The sequence below is a fragment of the Dermochelys coriacea genome, chromosome 3 (genome assembly GCF_009764565.3).
Source record: "Dermochelys coriacea isolate rDerCor1 chromosome 3, rDerCor1.pri.v4, whole genome shotgun sequence".
Classification (NCBI taxonomy): domain Eukaryota; kingdom Metazoa; phylum Chordata; order Testudines; family Dermochelyidae; genus Dermochelys; species Dermochelys coriacea.
In genome coordinates, this window is record NC_050070.1 from 185,903,641 (window position 1) to 185,920,566 (window position 16,926).

The 16,926-nt window shown below is 42.1% G+C and overlaps 1 protein-coding gene across 2 annotated transcripts in view; it reads left to right on the plus strand.

The window, feature by feature from the left end:
* Nucleotides 1–16,926, plus strand: part of EML6 (EMAP like 6) — a 386,982-nt gene that overhangs the window by 299,044 nt on the left and 71,012 nt on the right. For both annotated transcript variants that reach the window (XM_038397422.2, XM_038397425.2), the window contains exons 25-28: nucleotides 13,572–13,660; nucleotides 15,166–15,342; nucleotides 15,468–15,669; nucleotides 15,944–16,070. In XM_038397422.2, coding sequence (XP_038253350.1) covers nucleotides 13,572–13,660; nucleotides 15,166–15,342; nucleotides 15,468–15,669; nucleotides 15,944–16,070 — 595 coding nt within the window. The remainder of the gene's footprint in view (nucleotides 1–13,571; nucleotides 13,661–15,165; nucleotides 15,343–15,467; nucleotides 15,670–15,943; nucleotides 16,071–16,926) is intronic.

A 16,926-nucleotide genomic window follows, 5' to 3' on the forward strand; every position in this document is an offset into this window, starting at 1 on the left:
GTACTGGCGCCCTTTATAGGTAAAGGCAAACAAATATTGGCTATCAGGATGAATGGGAATGGAAAAGAAAGCTGAGCAAAGGTCCACAACAGTAAAGTGAGTGGCTGTAGGGGGAATGCAAGAAAGAATAGTATTTGGTTTAGGAACCACTGGAAAAGATGGCAAGACAACAGCATTAACCCCGCGTAGATCTTGAACAAACAGGTAAGTGTTTTTTCCTGGTTTCTTTATGGGGAAAATAGGTGTATTACAAGAACTAGTAGTAGGAACAATAATACCCTGATGTAACAAGGAATCCATTACTGGAGCTATTCCCTCCTCTGTTTCAAGGTGCAGTAGGTATTGTGGTACTTGTGGAAGTGATTTAGAAGGATCAAGAAAAATCTTAACTGGTTTGGCTGTTCGGATCTGCCCCCCTTCATTTGCATGCCGAGAACAAAGATAAAAGGGCACTTGTGACAACAAGTGAACAAGATCAGGGCTGAGAGCTTTATGTAGTCTGGCTGGCTCTGTTGTGTGCAGTGTAGCCAGCACCAGATTGGTATTCTCATCAGGACCTTGTCAGAATATGCCATCTGGTGTACAATAGATAGTAGAGCCTAGTTTACACAAAAGATCCCATCCCAACAAGTTAACAGGAGAGGATGGGCTGAGTAAAAAAGGCATGTTGATCAGAAAGGGGTCCCAGGGCAACAGAAAGGGGTTTTGTGACAGGATGTGGAACAGATTGGTTTGAAATACCAATGGCATTAATAGATGAGGATGACAAGGGAACAGAGGGAAACTCTAAAGATCTTAAGGCCCATCTGCTAGCTCCAGTGTCCACAAGACAAGCAACAGATTTTCCTGCAATTTCACAATTTACATATGGGCCTTCTTGATTAATAGGAATTAAAGGAATCATGATGCAGTTACATTCCCTCAAGCTGTCCTAATAAGAGTTGTTTTGTGGGGAAAAAACAGGTGCTTCAGGGTTTGGGAAAGGGGGTGGAGGATCTTGAGGCTGTCGGTTCGGGCATTCATTTCTCCAGTGTCCCTCTTAGCCACAAAAGTGGCATGCAGTGTTCCCTGTCGGGGCAGTATATGAGGGACCTCTCCCCCGACCTTGTCATCGTCTGCCCTAATTACCCCACGGCCTCTATAATGATAAGTTTGCAACTGCAAGGCCAAGAGTTTTGTTTCAGAACTTTATTTTTTCTGCTCTATGCAAGCTGTACAATGGTTAGCAACTGTCACCAATTCAGAAAGAAGTTTAGTTTGCCAACCAATGCAGATAACCCTTAACTGCTGCTGAACCCTTGGTAGGAGTCCTTGTATAAAGGCATTGGTGTCAGGCTGGGCAATTCTCGAATGTTGTTCAAATACCTTAGTTAGTCTATCTAGATAATCGGGGCGGGGGGAGGATTCGCCTTTGTTCTGTTTACAAAAAAGAAAAGGAGTACTTGTGGCACCTTAGAGACTAACAGCTCTCAAATGAGCTCTCAAAACTGGATACTCTCATAAAGAACCAACCTTCCACACAAACTTACTCGTGGCTGGACTTTACAAAAACTAGACAAGCCATCTAAAATCTGTTAGTCTCTAAGGTGCCACAAGCACTCCTTTTCTTTTTTGCGAATACAGACTAACACGGCTGCTACTCTGAAACCTGTTCTGTTTACAGTTATTGATCTTTGTCCAATCCGTTTTCCTAGGGCAGACCTCCGGAATGGCATTCAAGAGGAGATTCCTAGCCTTAGTCAGGGCATCTCCAGTTCCGGGGTCAGCACTGGGCCATTGGGCCTGAGCAACTAGTTGTCGTTGAACCCCGGCTGGCAGAACTACTCGCAAGAATTGGTTAACATCTGCCCATGGTGGATTGTAACATTGAATCACTGTCCGGAACTCCTCTCTAAACTTTTCTGGCTCCTCTCTAACATTAGGAAATTCCTTTCTAAATCTAATCTAATTTGGTCCCTGGCGTCCAAGAGGCATGAACTGTAACCAAATTATTTCCATCACCCAGCAATTGTCTTAAGGGAGCCTGAAACACTAATATCTGGCTCCTAGTGTAGTGGGAAACTGGGCTAGAAAAATTAGGGTCGGGTGAGCTGCTAGAGGGAGCGGAATCAATCCTCAGCTGCTGATAGGGCGGCGAAGAGGAAGGCCTCCCTCCAGGAGAAAGAACAATTTGTGTAGTTGATACATGCGGCAGTGAGGTTTGTGGAGATCATTAGAAGGTGCAACTTGTGGAGGGGAGGGAGGAGGCATTGGCTGCTGCCGTGGAGCACTGCTGAAAAGATCCGCAATGTCCTCAACGGCTTCATCCTCACTCTCAGTCTTGACTAATTGGGGATGTAAAGGAGCTGAGGGAGTAGCTCGGGCAGGGAGGCATCCAGATTCTTTACATTTAGTTTTCAAATCCTGTACTTGAATTTTTAATTTTTCCTGGGAGTCCTTCAGACTCCACTCTCGAGACTCATGGAGTTTCTTTGTAGCTTCTGCCTACCAATAAACAACTTGTTCCCACTGTATATCAGGGATTTTGGGGGATTTAAGGGTTCCTCTGAGGTATATGATTTTATCTAGGTCGAAGGTACCTTCTAGTGGGAATTGTTTAGATGGATTATCACGCATGTAAAAACTCCTATTTTCTAAATACCTAAAGGTCCTAGGACCATAATGCACGTACATGTAGTACGCAGGGGTACCCTTCAGTGGTGCGGGGGAATTCTTAGACGGTCTTCCACCCATTTTGCAATCACACAAGGGAGTATCCTGTCCACTCAACATCTCATATGGGACCCCTGTTCTTTTAGCGGCTCATAAACTAGGGAAGATTTTCACTCACACACCCCAGGAAAAGGTCCACTGGGTCACAGGTTCCACCGACTAGTGGCTTAAGTCTGGACCTGGTCAGCAGCTCATAAGAAAGGAAAGAATCTCCACTGGGTCACAAGGTTTAGCTGACCCCCTTGGTTTCAGAACTCCCACATGGGGTAGCTCTGGGGCGGCTGGAGTCAGCTTAAGTCCTGATCAGCAGTTCATATCCCCCTTCATTCATTCATACACACACATTCATTCCCCATATCCTGATGCATCTCATTTAACAATAACCTTAATTCTTTATGTGCGGACTTAATACAACCTTTCCCTTATTTGAGGTGGCCAAAACCACTCAGCACCTATGCATTAACCTTATTGAGGGCGGCAAAACTAAATCCACAGTACCACTTCAAACTAACCTTATTGAGGACGGCAACAGTTCCTCAGTATCGCTATGCATCTGATCTTGTTGCTTAATCAATAAGTTCGCATGGCGTAAGCCCCAAAGTGACAGGCAGCCCCACGGGCAGTCCTCCTCCGAAACCCCAATAGAGATTTCAAAAGGTCTCTTACCTCTATTGTGGTGCCATGGGATTCGAAGGGGAGTGGTCTGCAGTAGTTGACTCTGTCTCAGCTGGGTGTTGCCATTCGAGTCACGGCACCAAATTGTGGAAGAAAAACACAGTCTTCACTTTTAGGTTGTTTGCAACAGTCAGAGACAATTTATTCTCAAGCAATTCCAAGGGGGAGGATGCGCACAGACAGGGATTCCCCCTTCCTAGGCAGGTTTCCGCATGATAAACAGTTAAGGCAAGCATTTATATTCCCCCTTCCTAGGCAGGTCTCCGCATTATAAACAATCAAGGCAAGCATTTATATCTTTTGTTACATACAATGATGATAAACTGCTGCATCTTGTTTATACATATTCCTTCCTGATATCTTACTTTTTCTCAGCAGTTCCTGCTACAGTCTGCATTCCATTCTTATCTAACACAAGGTCAAAACAGCATCTCTTACCGTTTTCCTACTCGCTTCCCACTTGCCCAGGCCCTGCCTTAAAGTCTCGCTTTATTAGAGTTAGAGTTAACCTGACTCTTACTCTATTTTTAAGAAAACTAAGATGTCTGCATCCAAATCCCCTTTATCCCTTTTTTACTTCCACACTTGTACATTTTTATCTCTTAACCCATTTCTACTGTATAACAAAGCAAAGGACAGCTCTACCTCATATAACTGAGCAGCATCAACTCAAAAAGATAACTTACCAGAGTTCCCCTTTCTTGCATCATGTGCACCAGAGATGGAGTGCTGAAAGTGGCTTGAACCCTCCTGGGTCAAGAAGAAGTCCTGGCTTGCCACAGTACTGGACGACCCAGTCGCCTCTCCCATCTTCTCCTCCAACTTGACTTCCTCTTCCACCACTTTGTTCTCAGGATTGAATCCACTGTCCTCCCCATCCCTGAACTATCCCCAGGTCTCCTGGCAGTAGAGATGGGGTTGCCACCAAGGATGGCATTCAACTCCTTATAGAAGCAGCAGGACTTCGGCACACCACCAGAGTGACAGTTTGACTCCCTTGCCTTCTGGTATGCCTGCCTCAGCTCCTTTATCTTCACACAGCACTGATGTGTCTCCCATTTGTAACCCTTATCCAACATGCCACAAGAAATTTGACTGTAGGTATCAAAGTTCCTACGGCTGCAGCAGAGCTAGGATTGCACAGCCTCCTCTCCCCACAGTACCAGCAGATCCAACAACTTAGGTGTGCTCCAAAAAGAAGAGCGTTTCCTGTATGGAGCCTCCATGGTTAGCCAAGAAAATGCAATGTGAGCTGTCCATGCTGAACAAACAGGAAGTGGAATTTCAAAAATTCGCAGGCCTTTAAACGGGGAAGGACGAATACCTGTGTACCTGGCTGCAGAACAGTGAAGTTTGAACTGCTGACCAGAGCTGATTGCGTCCTGGAGGCCATTTACAGTGACATAACCAAGCACAGTGTCTACACTGACACTTTCTCAATATAACTTTGCCGCAGAAATCTCTATGCTTCTCATAGAAGTGGTTTTATTTTGTCAGTGAAGCAGAATAGTTTTGTCAGCAGAAGGAGCATTGTAGTCTGTACAACTCCACCGTTTTGTTGACGAAAGCTGACTTTTGTTGACAAAACTCTGTAATGTAGACAAGCACATTTTTACCAAAAAAGTTCAATCTTTGGCAGTACTTGCTAGCCCCAAGGATCTAGAAACCAGTCTTTCATGAAGCACCCATGCTCATCAAGGTACCTCCTCAGTGAATGGACCCAGCGTGTCTTTTTCCACCCTGTTATCTACTGAATCAGTCTTTTGTCTTTATTCGCAGACAGGGTGTCAAGGTTCCTTCTCCACCACCAAACATTTTAAACAAAGAAGAGGAAAAGAGCCCATGTCATAAATATATAACCACCTTTCTATATACAGAACTATAAAATCCCTCCTGGCCAGAGGCAAAACCCTTTCACCTGTAAAGGGTTAAGAAGCTAAGATAACCTCGTTGGCACCTGACCAAAATGACCTATAAGGAGACAAGATACTTTCAAAACTGGAGGGGGGGGGAACAAAGGGTCTGTCTATCTGTTTGATTCTTTTGCCGGGAACAGATCGGGAATGCTCTTCATAACTCCTTAAGTTAGTAAGTAATCTAGCTAGAAATGCGTTAGTTTTCCTTTTGTTTAATGGCTAGTAAAATAGCTGTGCTGAATGGAATGTATATTCCTGCTTTTGTGTCTTTTGTAACTTAAGGTTTTGCCTAGAGGGATTCTCTCTGTTTTGAATCTGATTACCCTGTAAGGTATTTACCATCCTGATTTTACAGAGGTGATTCTTTTACCTTTTCTTTAATTAAAATTCTTCTTTTAAGAACCTGATTGCTTTTTCATTGTTCTTAAGATCCAAGGGATCCAAGGGAAAGGGGGTATAGAGCTTGGTGAGATATTTTGGGGGAAGACGTCTCTAAGTGGGCTCTTTCCTTGTTCGTTGTTTAACACACTTGGTGGTGGCAGCATAGAGTTCCCCACTTGGCGATATCTTCCCCCAAAATATACCCCGAGCCCTATACCCCCTTTTCTGGGGAAAGCTTGATAAGAATCCTCACCAATTTGTACAGGTGAACACAGACTGCCCAAGGGTCATGGAGAGGTTCATCTCTTCCACGCCACCAGCACTTTTCCCTTCATAGTAGACACTTTCAGGCCACTCAGCGTCATCTCCTCCCTGGGCTGTAAACTGACAAACCTTTAATTCTCTGGAATAAAAGGGTTTTAGAGAATTAATATGGTATACCTTAGGCTTTCGGTTTGAGGTGGGGAATGCTATGAGATAATTAAGAGCTCCCAGGCGCTCCTGGACCGTGAATGGCCCTTCCCATGACGCTTCCATTTTATGGGCCTGGAGCGCCTTTAAGACCATGACCTGGTGCCCTACTTTGAAGGAACGCTCTCTGGCATGTTTATCATACCAGGATTTTTGCTCTTTTTGAGCATCCTTTAGGTTTTCTTTAGCAAGGGCTAAAGAGGGTTGGAGGGTGTTTTGTAGGTTGGTTACAAAGTCCAGAATGTTAGTTCCTGGAGAAGGTGTAAACCCCTCCCATTGCTGCTTCACCAACTGTAATGGCCCCTTAAACTCGTAGCCGTATACAAGTTCAAATGGTGAAAACCCTAAACTGGGATGTTGTACAGCTCTGTAGGCAAAGAGCAACTGCTACAACACTAGGTCCCAATCATTGGAGAGCTCATTTATGAATTTATGTGTCATGGCCCCCAAAGTCCCATTAAATTTCTCCACCAGGCCATTTGTTTGAGGATGGTAAGGGGTGGCAACCAAGTGCTTTACCCCATGAGCGTTCCAAAGGCTTTCCATAGTTCCTTCCAGGAAATGAGTTCCTGCATCTGTAAGGATGTCGGAGGCCCAACCTACCCTGGCAAAAATGTCTGCTAGTGCCTGGCACACATTTTTAGCCGCGGTGTTGCTTAGAGCTACTACTTCCAGCCATCAGGTGTCAAAATCCATGAAAGTCAGTATGTACTGCTTTCTTCTGGGTGTCTTTTTCGGAAAAGGACCGAGAATATCCAAAGCTATCACTGAAATGGAACCTCAAAAATGGGGAGTTGCAGGAGAGGGGCTTTGACCTGGCCTTGGGGTTTTCCCATTCTTTGGCACACCTCACAAGACCGGACATAGGTAAAATCATCCTTGCCCATTCCCTCCCAGTGGAACGACTTTCCCAAATGGTCTTTGGTCCTGTTCACCCCAGCATGGCCACTAGGATGATTGTGGGCTAAGCTTAATAGCTTTACTCTGTACTTAGTTGGAATTACCAACTGTCTCTGAGGCCAGTCTTCCTGGTGTCCACCACAAAGAGTTTCCTTGTATAAAAGTCCTCTTTCTATAACAAACCTGGATCGATTAGAAGAGCTAAGAGGCGGTGGATTGCTCCATGCCGCCATCAAAGCTCTCTGGAGGCTTTCATCTGCTTCCTGTTCGTTCTGGAACTGTTCCCTTGATGCTGGAGACATCAGTTCCTCATTGGATTGTGGACCTGGGCTTGGTCCTTCTGGAAGCGATGCAGGTGATGGGATTGTTTTCGTTGACTGTGAACCGCTCTCCACTGGTGCACTATGTTGGGTTTCAGGCTCCGGCTGAGCCTCTTGTGTAGGGTCATCTGCTGCTGCTGCCAGTGCAGGTTCGGTGAGGCCTTCTGGTGTTGGGGTTGCAAGTACTGGATTCAGTGCTGGGAATGGTTCTGGTGCTGGTTGTTCCACCGGTTCCGGTTCTGGGACTGGCTTTGTCTGGGTCTCTGTGACTGGATCCACTAAAGCTGTTGCAGACGTTGGCATGGGGTCCGGGTCCAACACCTCTGACCAGGTCCTGGTAGAAGTTTCCAGAACAGAGCTAAGTGTGACAGCTAGCCTAGCCTGGCTGCTGGGGACCATTCCCACCATCTTCGCTAGCTTCACATGATTGTCCAAGTCTTCTCCAAACAGCATGGGGATGGGATAATCGTCATAGACTGCAAAAGTCCACGTTCCTGACCAGCCCTTGTACTGGACCGGCAACTTGGCTGTAGGCAAGTCAAAAGAGTTTGACTTGAAGGGTTGAATTGTCACTTGGACCTCTGGGTTGATTACATTGGGGTCCACTAAGGAAGCATGAATAGCCGACACTTGTGCTCTGGTGTCCCTTCATACTGTGACATTCTTCCCACCCACACTTACTGTTTCTCTCCACTCTGAGGTATCTGGGAGGTATGTGGGCCTGAGGACCTCTGGTGTGATTCTGGTGCAATGAACTGTAATCTGTTGGGGTTCTTGGGTCAGTTGGCCTTTACATGCCCTGGCTCGTTACCTTTAAAACATCGTCCAGCTGACGAGTCACTGGGGCAAGGTGGGTTGCTGGAGAATGGTGTGGCTGGACGCAAAGGTGTCTGAAGTGTTCCTTGGTTTATAGCTGGAGCCTTGGGCTGCCCCGGTAAGAGGGGGGGTCTGAATGTGTCCCTTCTGGTATCCACTCCAACTGCGACCAGGGTTGTTTCTCTCTCCTCCCGCCACCTGTTTTGTTCAGGTTTGCCCCGCCCCTCTGGCAGTCTGGGACTGCTTGTATTGATCAGCATAAGAAGCAAGACTTCCTGCTGAGTCCATTTTCTTATCCCATAAACACTGTTTTATTTCCTCCTTGGACATATTCAGGAATTGCTTCTGAGTCATCAAATCACACATTCCTTCAAAGCTAGTTACACCCCTTCCTTTGACCCATTTATCTAACAGATTCTTCATCTGGTTTATATAAGCCACATTACTTAGTCCAGGTTCTCTCTTAAGGACTCTAAATTTTACTCTGGTTTCAGAGTAGCAGCCGCGTTAGTCTGTATTCACGAAAAGAAAAGGAGTACTTGTGGCACCTTAGAGACTAACAAATTTATTTGAGCATAAGCTTTCGTGAGCTGCAGCTCATTTTACTCTGTAAGTTTTAGGTGTAACTTGAAATTGCTTTAAAACCAAATTCTTGAATTTATTATAGTCAGAAGCCTCATCAATAGGCATCTTATTGAATATGTCCAGAGCTCTTCCAGTGAATTTTGCGACCAATGTGGTCATCTTGTGAGCTTCAGGAATTTTATAGAGTGTGCACAATCTCTCAAAGGTGAGAAAATATTCAGGAATATCCCTGGATTCATCATACTGTGGACATAGTCACTCCCATTTGTGGATTGCTGGGGAAGGAGTGTTAGGGTTATTCGGTATATTCTGCTGAGCCTTTGCCTTCTCCATCTCCAGTGCATGCTTCCTCTCTTTTTCCTTCTCCTCCTTTTCTTTTTCCTTTGCCTCCATTTGTTTCCTGTGGGCAGCCTCCATTTCTTTTTCTTTTGCCTCCATTTCCATCTTTCTGAGTTTTACCTGTCTTTCATGTTCATTTTGTTTTTCCTCAGCCTCAAATCTGGCTAATTACAACTTCTGTTGAACAGTGCAGTCTGTCATCCTAACCTCTCTGTTTTTAACTAACTTTACACCCGAGAGTTAGAAAGAAAAGAAAACAAAACAAAAAAACTGGCTTGTAAAATTTTGCTGTTCTGTAACTTGATATCTTTTTTTTCCTGATAGCTGTTTTCAGCCTACAGAAAAATCCTTTTGTTATGCCTGCTGCTCTGTCTCACAGGCAGAGAGACAGAATCTACAGCTGCAATCATCTTTTACAAAACCTTTTAAAATCCTGCTGTGCTTCCGGTTCAAAATGATCTCAATATGATCCCACTGCTCTGCCACCATGTCAAGATTCCTTCCCCATTCTGAACTCTAGGGTACAGATGTGGAGACCTACATGAAAGACCCCCTAAGCTTATTTTTACCAGCTTAGGTTAAAAACTTCCCCAAGGTACAAACTTTGCCTTGTCCTTGAACCATATGCTGCCACCACCAAGCGTGTTAAACAAAGAACAGGGAAAGAGCCCACTTGGAGACATCTTCCCCCCAAAATATCTCCCCAAGCCCTATACCCCCTTTCCTGGGGAAGGCTTGATAAGAATCCTCACCAATTTGTACAGGTGAACACAGACCCAAACCCTTGGATCTTAAGAACAATGACAAAGCAATCAGGTTCTTAAAAGAAGAATTTTATTTAAAGAAAAGGTAAAAGAATCACTTCTGTAAAATCAGGATGGTAAATACCTTACAGGGTAATCAGATTCAAAACATAGAGAATTTCTCTAGGCAAAACCTTAAGTTACAAAAAACCACAAAAACAGGAATATACATTCCATCCAGCACAGCTTATTTTACCAGCCATTAAACAAAAGGAAATCTAATGCATTTCTAACTAGATTACTTACTAAGTTAACAGGAGTTGTAAGTCTGCATTCCTGATCTGTTCCCAGCAAAAGCACAACACAGACAGACCAACCCTTTGTTTCCCCTCCTCCAGATTTGAAAGTATCTTGTCCTCTCATTGGTCATTTTGGGTCAGGTGCCAACTAGGTTACCTTAGCTTCTTAATCCTTTACAGGTGAAAAGGTTTTGCCTCTGGCCAGGAGGGATTTTATAGCACTGTATATAGAAAGGTGGTTATCCTTCCCTTTATATTTATGACACAGGGCAACCCCCCTGTTGTCATATTGGTTCTTTTCACTTCCAAGTGGTTTTGATGTTTTTATAATTTATCTTTGAGATTTTTCCATTGACTTTTAAGGGTTGGTGCAAAAGTGGGCTATCGACCATTACATTATATAATTCCCTAGCCAGGGAGGGGTGGCAACTCCCTCCTGATTGAATGGGCCATCACTGAGACATATGATTCCCAGGTGACTCACTTTTACCCCATAACTGTAAGCATAATTTTCAATATAGTTACAATATTCTTTAAATATTATCAGTACATACATCTCACAATGATTATGAGTATTGATAAGTTGCAAGCTTTCAGTACAGGCCTCATATATTACCCTTGATGGATAAATACAGTGAAAGCGATGTATTTGGTGTAGTGAGCTCAGGTCTGAGACAGGAGTTGCTTGTAAAGAACAGTGAAACCTTTGCCAGTGGGCACCAGAGGGCCTAGTGTTACAACATGTATAGCGGATAATGCCCATCTTAAGAATAGGGACACTGAAATCCCTTTATGTATCTTTAAAATTATTTGGAGATGATCTATCTGTTGTGATTTTGAAGGAACACATATGAAAGAACACCATTAGCTCCTTTTTTGTTCTTGATTTTACTCCCCATTATTTCTACTACTACCTAGAAGTTGTAGGCAAGCATTCCTTTCCATTACATCTTTTGCCTTTTCCCTGAAGCTCATGCTGATTTACCCCCTTCCCCTCTGCATTTGTAATAGTCTTGAAAGCAACATGGCTTCCCAAAAGATATTGTCTACTTCATCCACAGGTTATTTGATCATAGTGTTCAACATAGTAGAGAAAAATAAAATAGATGATCAGATACTACAGTGATGGGCAGCAATATAACTCCCCTCCCCCCAAGTAGATAGAATAATCCCTATATGGCAAAAAATAATGAGTGACATTCTATGACCCAAGTTATGCAAGAGGTCAGACAAGATGACCTCCTGTGGCCTTAACATCTATTGCCTCATAATGTATTCTTCCTTGTTTGGGTCCTGCCATCATCAGTGACTCCAGCAGAACTGAACATGGCTCTTGGAATAATGGGCCACATCCTCCATTGAAGTAAATCAACATGACTCCATTAGAACTACACTATTTACACTGGCTGAGGATCTGATCCAGTGTAACTGTTTCCCTTATCAAACCACACGATTTAGATACTGGAAAACCTCTTTCATAATAAATTCCCAAGTGGATTTTTAAAAAATAACTTAATTTTTGACCAAATTTTAAATTTGTGGGTGCTGCCTTCAATTTCTGGTTGAGACTTATACAGAAGGGTGTTGTTCCTGATGACATGTGGACAGAATATCCAGGCAGCACACATGCAGCTGATAAATATATTCCCAATATCTGCCTAGGAGTAAGAAAATGTTTTGCTCCTGCTTGAAGGTTCTAGCACAGTAGGTGGGGGAGGGTGGCAGATTTCTAGCACTGCCAGAGGTCAGCTACCTTATGTTGTTTTTCCTCTATCAATGGAAGGGGTGAAGAAGCCTTTCAGATCCTGAGCATCCCAGCTCTTTGCCAATCAAGGGAAGCTCCAGAGTCATTTTATAGTGGCCTACAGAACCCCTGTAACTTTTCAGCAATAGATATATTTTAGAAATCTGTCTTTCTTGCTGTTTCAGTTATATCATAAAACTCAAATTTAAGGCAGCCTGTTTATTTTTTCTGTTTCTCCCCTTCCTGCCCAATGGCTTACTAATGAACCAGTCCCTGCAACAAATCCTGTTGCCATCTCTGTCTGCATATGAATTCAAGGGACACCATTATAGGACTTAACCACATCAGCCATTCCATCAGGGGCTCGTTCAGCTGCACATCTACCAATGTGATATATGCCATCATATGCCAGCAATGCCCCTCTGCTCTGTGCATTGGCCAAACCAGACAGTCTCTACACAAAAGAATAAATGGACACAAATCAGACATCAAGAATTGTAACATTCAAAAACCAGTAGGAGAGCACATCAATCTCCCTGGAAACTCAATAAGAGACTTAAAAGTGGCAGTTCTTCAAAAAAACTTCAAAAACAGATTTCGAAGGAAAACTGCTGAACTGGAATTAATTTGCAAACTGGACACCATCAAATTAGGCCTGAATAAAGACTGGGAATAGATGGGTCACTACAAAAAATAATTTTCCCTCTGCTGATACTTACACCTTCTTGTCAACTGCTGGAAATGGGCAACGTCCACCTTGATTGCATTGGCCTCATTAGCACTACAAAAGTAATTTTCCCTCTGTTGATATTCACCCCTTCTTGTCAACTATTGAGAAAAGGTCACTTCCACCTTAATTGAATTGGCCTCATTAGCATTGACCTCCCACTTGGTAAGGCAAATCCCATCTTTTCATGTGGTGTAATATATATACTGCTTACTGTATTTTTCACTCTATGCATCTGATGAAGTGGGTTTTAGCCCATGAAAGCTTATGCTCAAATAAAATTGTTAGTCTCTAAGGTGCCACAAGGACTCTTTGTTGTTTTTGCTGATACAGACTAACACGGCTACCACTCTGATGAAATAATGTACATTCAGTTTCACATAAGCCTGCCTAATTGTTAGCATACAATTTGGATCACATTCGTAATGTTTGTATTCAAGGATAATTTGTTATACATTTGTAAAGGGCAGTGCTCTAATAGAGAGAAAGAGATTTATAACTTTTTTTAAATGACTGTACAGCCATCTTGTAAAATAATCATGAAAATTACATCTGTTCATCTTCATTTATTAGGATAATGAAAACACGAATAAAGTATTACTTACATTGCGTGAATAGAGTTTTGCAAGGTTGTTATATGAAGTCTCACATTTAGGACTTGATCCAGCAAAGTGCTAAGCATCTCTGAGGCTACTCAGTACCATGTGTCACTTGGTCTGTACTCTGCTGTTTGTGAGTAGTATCTAAACAACCATTTTTAGAAACTGAATTGGACTGTATTTATATTAGTGCTCTGTAGGTCATTCTTATCATTTTGTCACAAATACCTATGCAGGATGTACATTCAAATTTTTCATAACACCTCATCACTCAATAAAAAGAGCACTTCATAATATTCCAAATCATGTATAAAATAAATAATAAACTCGTATTTCACGTACAGGAAAGTTATTGCAAGTCAATTCTGGTGCCAAAGAACAGCTATTTTTTGAAGCACCAAGAGGAAAAAGACATATTATAAGAGCTGCTAAGGTATGGATCATACTAATTACATTTTCTGAATACTTCACTCAGTACTAGAAGGTTTTATATTGTGAATGTTGTTATATGATACTGCTGAAAATTAGTGTATTACTTATTTAAATGGTATTTCTTCTTCATATACCTTCCCCTATGTAGCGTGCTTTCAAGTTTACAAAGTGCTTCACAGACATTAGTGAATCTTCACAACAGCCCTGTGAAGTAGGCCTTTGTAAGTATTATAACATACAAATGTTAATATACAAAAATTAATCCTTTATAATGGATATAATTAGAACTGCTTAATCACTCAGTAGCATACCTTTCGTAGCAGCTACATTACTCTAAGCCAGGGATCGGCAATCTTTGGCACACAGCCCACCAGGGTAAGCCCCCTGGTGGGCCGGGCTGGTTTGTTTACCTGCCGTGTCAGCAGGTTCAGCCAATTGCAGCTGCCACTGGCCGTGGTTCGCCACTCCAGGCCAATGGGGGCTGCGGGAAGCAGCGCAGGCCAAGGGATGTGCTGGCCGCCACAGCCCTCATTGGTCTGGAACGGTGAACCATGGCCAGTGGGAGCTGTGATCGGCCAAACCTGTGAACGCGGCATGTAAACAAACTGTCTCGGCCCGCCAGGGGGCTTACCCTGGAGGGCCGCATGCCAAAGGTTGCTGATCCCTGCTCTAAGCAGTTAACAAACATTAGTATTTCAAAATTAGAACCATTTCAGATAAGCACTTAGTTCAGATCTGATCACATATTGTAAATATTGTGGGTGAGATTTTCAAAAGTACTTGGCATTGAACTAACTTTTCTCTCTCATTGAAATAAATTGAAAAATAGATTAAAAAGTGCAGATTTACTAAAATTCTCACAATAAATCTCAGAATGAAACTACATGAGTTCAGGAAAGACAACACCAAATTTTCCATCACCTGCAATATCTGCTGGTGCATCCATTTGTTCTTTTAGAAAAAGGATTTATGTGCAAATATATATTTGTGCATTCCAGACAAGTTATTCCACATAATCTCTTTGCATGAACACTCACTTCTTTTGTATTTAATCTGTGTGCAGGCAATTTAAGTGCAATTTGGGAAGCTACTTTTAAAAATATGTGTCCTCATTTTAAGGGATGCTGAACACCTGCAACTCTTAATGAGAGCTGCCAATATTCATCACCTCTGAAAATCTCTAAACAGTTTAAATCCAAATGATAATGACAAATGATCACTCCCTGGAGAATAAAAAATGTATAGCAAAAAAGTAAAATTCCAGGAACTCTACCTTGTAGTATAGCAGTTTTAATAAAGGACATAAATGATATTTAGCATTAATCAGCTGGAAATAAACACACTGTAAGTTAACAAAAACAAAAAATTGTTTTGGCCAAGCCCATATGCAAGTTGATCTGTCAAAACTAGTTTGTTAGTATCATAGTTCAAGAGAAAAATGTAACAATTAAAGCAGTGTATTGGACATTTGTCAAAATACTTTGTTTTGGGAATTTTTGTTTCCAGATAGAGAAGATTGAATGGGATACCTGGACATGTGTTCTTGGTCCTACTTGTGAAGGAATCTGGCCCATGCATAGTGATGTCACTGTTGTAAATGCAGCTACTCTTACAAAAGATGGTTCACTGTTAGCTACAGGAGATGACTTTGGTTTTGTGAAGCTTTTTTCATATCCTGTAAAGGTAATAAATAATATTTACTCATCAGATTAGAAGCCATGCTGGAAATGGTAGTGGGGAAGATTTCTTTGTAGGAAAATGTGAAAAATGAATAGTTTAAGTGATAATGTGTATTCTTTATATTGCAGGGGCAACATGCTAAGTTCAAGAAGTATGTGGGTCATAGTGCCCATGTAACCAACGTTCGATGGTTACATAATGATTCTGTGCTACTGACTGTAGGTGGTGCAGATACTGCTTTGATGATCTGGACTAGGGAGTTTGTAGGCATCCAAGAGAGTAAACTGGTTGACAGTGAGGAGTCAGATACAGATGCAGAAGAGGATGGAGGTAAAAGCAGAATATGAAAAATACATATTAAATTTAGCCCTGATCTCACAAAGACTCACATACATTCTTAACTTTAAGCATGTGAGGAATGGGACTCCTCATGTGCTTAAAGTTAAGTATGTGCTTAAAGTTAACTTACTTACATGTGTAAGTCTTTGTAGGATGAGGACCTTAAACTGCTTCTGTTGTTGCAAATCTTTCTATTTCTTATTTCTCCAATACAAAACTGAAAACAAACTACACAGGTGTCATTTTATCTTTCACATTATTTAAGGTTATGACAGTGATGTTGCAAGAGAAAAGGCTATTGACTATACAACAAAGATCTATGCAGTAAGCATCCGAGAAATGAAAGGCACAAAGCCACACCAGCAGCTGAAGGAGGTTTTAGTTGAGGAAAGGTATGGCATTCATTTCCATATATTCAATAAATTCTTCTGACTTTCCTTTTATTGAACTAAAAAAAGTTGGTTATAAATATTGACAAGACAGCATTTTAAATTCTTATGTCCCAGTGCATCATGGATTAAACTGGGGATATGTTTGTGTGTGTTGGGCAGGGAGGAAGGGATTTTTGTTAATCACAAAGGTGTAAATCTTTTTTTTTTCCAAATTGATATGTACAGTCTTACGTATTCTTACTTTTAGATATGAAGTGAAACAGTAAACTTAAGGTTCCCCCAAATAGGAAGGAATACCTGCTAGTCTTCGTGAACTTACACCTTCAGAACTATAGGATGAAATCAAATCAAATCTCAAGTTAAATGAGTTGACTTGATTCATCTTGATCTCAGTCTAAAGGATGTTTGTCCTTATCATTAAACCATAGAATTCAGCAGTCTGCCTTCAAGAGTGGTTTAGGACGTGAATAAAAAGGGCATTACTGGTCCGATCTGAATTATACTGTGCTCTTTGGGTGAAGATGCTCATTTTTTACATATTTATTGTTTAAAAATATTCCTACTTGTCTGTGCATTTGGTTTCAGTACCAGCCTTATATCCTATAAATTCCTTCTGAGCATTTTTGAATTCCCCTTCTACCTTTTACATGGCCGTTGTATGCTGTCTTAATTAGTTTGTGTTTGTTTTAAAAGATGGAACTGGTAGCCTCACCTATAATTTAGGTTGCCTGACCATTTCCATTAGAAGGCAGTAAGGAGAAGGAGGAATGCAAAGGGGTGAGAAATTGGGAGGAAGATAAGGAGAGAGGGGTGTTGCAGAAGCCAGAGGGTGAGAAGTAGCAAAAGGCGTGTGGGA